General features: G+C 44.3%; 1 protein-coding gene across 1 annotated transcript in view; it reads right to left on the reverse strand.

Moving 5' to 3' along the window:
• Nucleotides 1-5702: 5702 nt before the first annotated feature.
• Nucleotides 5703-5826, reverse strand: part of LOC102044655 (guanylin-like) — a 4353-nt gene continuing 4229 nt past the window's right edge. The window contains exon 3 of the mRNA XM_005428213.2: nucleotides 5703-5767. Coding sequence (XP_005428270.1) covers nucleotides 5703-5767 — 65 coding nt within the window. The remainder of the gene's footprint in view (nucleotides 5768-5826) is intronic.

Consider the following 5826-nt stretch of genomic DNA (forward strand, 5'->3'; position numbering starts at 1 on the left):
TCTGCGGCAGCTGGGGGGGGGGGGGGGGGCAAGTCAGAAATTCACCAATATTGAACAAAAAGACAAAAAGGTGAACTGAAAAAAAGGTGAGTGAGAACTGAAATGGGCTGCTCAGAGAGGTGGGGGAGTCTCCATCCCTGGGGACATCCAAAATTCATCTGGAACCAGCCCTGGGCACTCAGGTCACAGAGAGGTGGGACTGGGTCACCCCCAGTGTCCCTTCCAACCTCAACCACTCCAGGATTCTGTGAAGAAATGGGTTTGAGCTTCCATATTTCTGTACATTTGAAAGGAAGAAAGGTTTTTGGGTTTTTTTTTTTTTTTTCTGTTAAAACAACTTCTTTTCCTGCTTGCCTCAAATACTGTCTGGATTTATCCCTTTAAAATAAATAAATAAATAGATTAATAAATTAAGAGTGGGGGGGAGGAAAGAATTGAGGCATAACAAACATTCAGAGATACAGGAATATGGGCAAACTAGAACATGATAATTCCCAGATGGTTGGGAAGCCAGTGATTAATGGGAAGAGAAGCAGATAAACACAACATTTCTGGATAGAAGGGATGCAGGGTAGGAATTTGAAAGAGGTGATTAGTATTTTAATGGTTATCTGAGAACTCTGGTGGCTAGAAGTAGAGAAGAGAGTAAAAATATGAGAAATAAGTAGAAATTATATCTTTTAAACTAAGAAAAAAGTGATCAGTCCAGGGAATGTTGAGCTTCAGCAGAATAGAGGGAGAAATGGGCAAGGAAATCCCATAAGGACCAAGAGAGTCATGGGGGAGGAGTAATGAAAGCTGGATAAAGAGCCACATTGTAGAATCAAGGAGAAAAAAAAAATCCAAAAATTAGAGATAAGAGACTAGGGATGGTCACAATAGGAAGGACCAGAGCTGGCAGCCAATAAATAGAAAAAATGGATGTATCAGCCAAGACCTGGATAATGTGGAAATGTGGAAAGCCAAGCAAAATGAGGAGAAAGGTAAGAGAAATCTGGGGGGAAATGTGAGGCAAATTTAAGGGAGAACAGGCACAAAATTCTGTACATCCAATAATGGTGAGAAAGGGGAAAATCCCACCTTGCTGATGATTGTGAACATGATAACACAGAATTCCACAAAGGGATAAGAGGAATCAGGGGCTGGGCACAGGGAAGAGCTGCTCTGGATTAACCACAGCTCCAAGGAGCTCTTGGAATGACAGAATTACTGATGGAATTTGTCATCTCAGTACTCAACAGCTGCAAAAAAAAGCTCCACAGTTGGGAGCTGGCAATAAAGGAGTGTTAAGGTGAGTGAAATCTCATATGAGGACAGGAGGAAGATACCAGCACCAGGCTGACGTCTGTGCCCTGATTAGTGATTAAACATTAATAGCAACCAGACAATCAGTCACACCAGAGAAACCCAGGCTGGTCTGGGTTGGGAGGGATCTTGAAGCCCATCCCTGCCTGGGCAGGGACATTTCCACTCCAACAGGCTGCTCCAAGCCCTGTCCAAGCTGGTCTGAGCTCCTTGGGATACAGGAGTCACTTATAGAACACAAGTGGAGAAAAGGAATGAACTTTTTAATAAGTGGAATGGGGAAAATAACAGATTTAGAAATAAGGAGGGTGTGTGAGGTAACACAGCCCTGATGGTTTGGTGAAAAATAAGGGAATCAACGTGACCTTTTCTCATAATACAAATTACCCAATTGAATCATCAGTGAGACAATTCCTTGTAGCTCATTTTTCAGGAACTGAGGTGTTGAAGAATCACAAAACCACAGAATTGTTACCTTATATATTAGAACAGTACATGGCAACAGTTCTACTATCATTATGCTGCAAGGATCCCATAGCTTCTGAATTTCATACCTTCTTAATGCTCCTTTTGGGCAGCTCCTCTGAGCAGGGACTCCTCTTGATCCTTGCAGCAGCCATCTGAGTCCTCCTCTTGCTACACCCTTTTATGGCACTTGTTCTTATTAACTACAGGTGTTCTTAATCTCTAGTAATTGATCCCAGCTGCAGCTCACGGAGGGGTAAGATTACATTCTACTGTGCCCCCCTACACAGAATGGTTTGGGTTGGAAGGGACCCCAAAGATCATTCTGTTCCAGCCCCTGGCAGGGACATCTCCTGCTGGACATGCAGTTCTGTATCCATGATTAACATGAGCAGTTTCTCCTGCTCCTGCACAGGATGAAACCTGCAGGGGTGGCTGGTGGTGGCCCTGGCAGTGCTGGGTGAATGGTTGCATTCCATGATCCCAGAGGGCTTTTCCAGCCTTAACAATTCCCTGATTCTGTGATTCCCTCAGGCTGAGCTGGAAACCCGCCTGGTGAAATCCCTGCTGTCATTCCCAGAGAGAGCTGCAAACAGCCCTCAGTGTTTGGGTTCTGGAGAGTAAAATTAGATCTCCACTCCTGGCTCGTGGCTTCCTTTATTTGCCATCCTTTCCAGATTATTTTTATTAATTTTTTATATTAAAATATAATTAAATTTAAATTTATTAAATTTAATTATATTTTTAATATCATATTATTATTTTATCCAACCCAGGCCATTCTGTTTGTTTATTTTCATGTGTGCCCCCCACCCTTTCTTCCCCAGGGACACAACCTCCTGCTGTCAAACCACCCCCTGGAAATCACAAATCTCAGCCAGCAGGGACAAAATGAAGGTTTTGTGCCCTCATTTATGCCGCTTTTTCCTGCTCTACACACCAGGCTAAACAAGTCTGGGGTGTCCCTGGGGCAGAAGATTTGTGGGAAGGTCTCCAGTGCAGCCCTCCTGCCCCACCTGAGCCCTGTTTCCAACAAATCTCTCTTGCAAAAATCCAGAACCCCCTTCCCTGCAGGAGCTGGTCCAAGCTGCTGTGCTGGGACCTGAGGATTTGTTACATCAGTTTTAAAGGAAAATAGGAAGTCCTTTCTCTATTTGGAGAAATAACTTCAGGTTTAAAAGAAGCCCCTGCAGTGTTTGGGTCAGGAAATCCCATTTCCTGACTTCAAGGCAGCAGGAAGAGCCTTAGTGAGGGATTCTAACTTAGGAATTTGCTCTGGATGCAAAATTTTGTCCTGAGGTTGTCAAAATAGTGAATGTAAGGAATCCCCTTCTACACCCTCACAGTTTTCCTGTCAAATAAAGTAAGAATTTATGCACCCCATGATAATTTTCTATAATCAATTCTGGATTTTAGGCTCCAAATTCCAGGGCTAAGGATGCAGATTTGGTGCACTGAGAGTCTTGCTGGAACTTGCTGAGTTGAGGGCTCCATATATAAAAATGGAGAAAATATTTAAACAGTTACAAATAGGAGGGGAAAATGTAAAATCTCTAATACCATGACAGAACTGGGAGGGGGTCAGCCTGGAGAAAAGGGGATCAGGGGGGGCCTTGTGGCTCTGCACAGCTCCTGACAGGAGGGGACAGACGGGGGGGAGAGGCTCTGCTTCAGGGAGTAGGGACAGAGGGAAGGGTGAGGTTGGGTGTGGTGGTACCAGTTGTGGGTTTCTCTGGGTCTGGATTGAAGGCACTAAGACAGTAGTTCATGTTCACACTCAGGTGTTTATTATTTCTTATCAGTAAAACAGTCTCACTGCTGTGAGTTGGGCAGCTTTTCATTAGAAGGCACAAAATGGCCAACAGTCTCTTGGTACAAGGGCTTTTAAGACTAAACTGTCCAATTAAGAGCTGACACCTGGATTATTTTCCCTTTTAACCCAATAACTGATCCCACAGAACTGCAATGCAGACTTCTCTGCCCAATTACAAAATGCCACCCAAACCCATGGAGAAGGAGGAAGAAGAAGCCTGAAGAAGAAACCCAGGACAACACCCTGTGCCCTCCATCTTACTGCCATCCACAACACACTAAAAATCCCAAAACCTCAATTTCTCACCAAGTGATCCACCCACACTGCTCTCTAGAATCTATTTCACACTTTTGTGGATTCTGGTCTATCTTGCAGTCTGGGAAACTTTCTCCATGGATGAGGGTCAGAGTCAGTGCTGCCCTGGGGGTCAGGGCACCCCAGAGCAGACAGAGAAATATTCCCTGTGGTGCCCTGGGTTTCACAGTTGGACATCAAGAGAAATTTCCTCATGGAAAGTGTGGTCAGGAATAGGAAGGGGCTGCCCAGGGCAGTGGTGGATCCCCATCCCTGGAGGTGTCCAAGGAAGGACTGGGGATGGCACTCAGTGCTCTGGGCTGGGGACAAGAGAGGGATCAGGCTCAGGTTGGACTCAATGATTCTGGAGGGCTTCTGCAACCCAAATAGTTCTGTGATCCTGTGACTACAAAATTGGTTTTATGTGGTATTTTCGGGGTCCCCAGGACAAAGGAGGAATTGAGAATCTGACTCCATGTTCTTAGAAGGCTAATTTATTATTATATTATATGATTATATTATAGCTATACTAAAACTATACTAAAAAATAGAGAAAGGCTCTTACAGAAGGCTTAACAAGATACTAATTAAAAACTCGTGATTGCTTCCAGAGTCCCGACACAGCTGGACTGTGATTGGTCATTAAGTCAAAACAATTCACATGAAACCAATCAAACAACCACCTGTTGGATAAACAATCTCCAACCACATTCCAAAGCAGAAAAACACAGGAGAAGCAAATCAGATAATTATTGTTTTCATTTTTCTCTGAGGCTTCTCAGCTTCCCAGAAGAAGAAATTGTGGTGAAGGGATTTTTCAGAAAATATGACAGTGACAGTTTGGAGTTCAGGACATTGTTAAAAGATATATTTTATTCTGGGAAGGCACAGACATGAAATGCCTTATATGGGGAAAAAGCAAGGAGGCAAGAAGAGTATCCTAAAACAAAATCCACCTCAAAGCCAGCAATAACAATCAAAACAAAACAAACAAATAAACAAACAAAAATCCAAATTATTACTAGTTTTTTATTGCCTGTACACCATATAAACATGGACAGATAATTTCTTTACAATCTTGCCACCAATAAATAAAACAGGCAATGCTTTCATTTCACTGTGATTATAGCACTGCACTTCAGAATTCCATTCTCTCAAAGAGAGTTTAAAGAGCTTTGATATCCAGCCAGTGAAGAAGTGTTCCTGTGCTCCTCTACACCCATTCCCCAAATCAACAACAATCAGTACAAGGAACAGGCAGATTTCTGGCTGCCAGAATATTCCTGAATGCCAGGAATTCAGCTCGAGTTATTTGTTGCAGTTCTGCTACGAACTCAGAGGTGTCACCTGCAGACAGGTGGGAGGGAAAGGGATCCAACCCACTGGGAAGGATGGACTGGGAAAGGGAATAACCCAGTGGTGTTGTGTGTATGGGAGGCCAAATCACAGGCAGATATTAATGATTAGACAGTACTTATTGGACATTAAAAGTTAGCCATTAAAAAGGCTGCAGGGGATGCTGAGTTTCACAGTTTGTTCAAATTCAGGCAAAACAGTGGGAAATGAAACCCAGGGCATTTCCATTCCAGTGTCACCCAACTCCTGCAGCACTGGAAGCCCTCAGAGGAGTCCCAGCCTCCTTGCTGGCAGATCTGCTCTGATCCAGGTGCTGCAGGACTGCAGGGGTGCCCCCACGAGCTGGCAGCTGCCGTTTGGCTGCAGTGGGAGATGAAGCCCAGGAATATTGATTGGTGAAAGTACATGATCTTCACAGAAAGCACAAACTTCCCAGCTGGACATGTCTTTTGTGGGTTTTTCCACCTTCTCAGAAGCAGCCAGCACAGGCAGCATTGGCACAGATCTCACACAGGTCGTCCTCAGCAGCCAGGCCTGTCCAGGAGAAAGGGGATTCAGTTGGATGCCAGGAGGGCAGAGCCACCTGCCAAAGC

Source organism: Geospiza fortis, unplaced genomic scaffold, assembly GCF_000277835.1.
Source record: "Geospiza fortis unplaced genomic scaffold, GeoFor_1.0 scaffold4, whole genome shotgun sequence".
NCBI classification, from domain to species: domain Eukaryota; kingdom Metazoa; phylum Chordata; class Aves; order Passeriformes; family Thraupidae; genus Geospiza; species Geospiza fortis.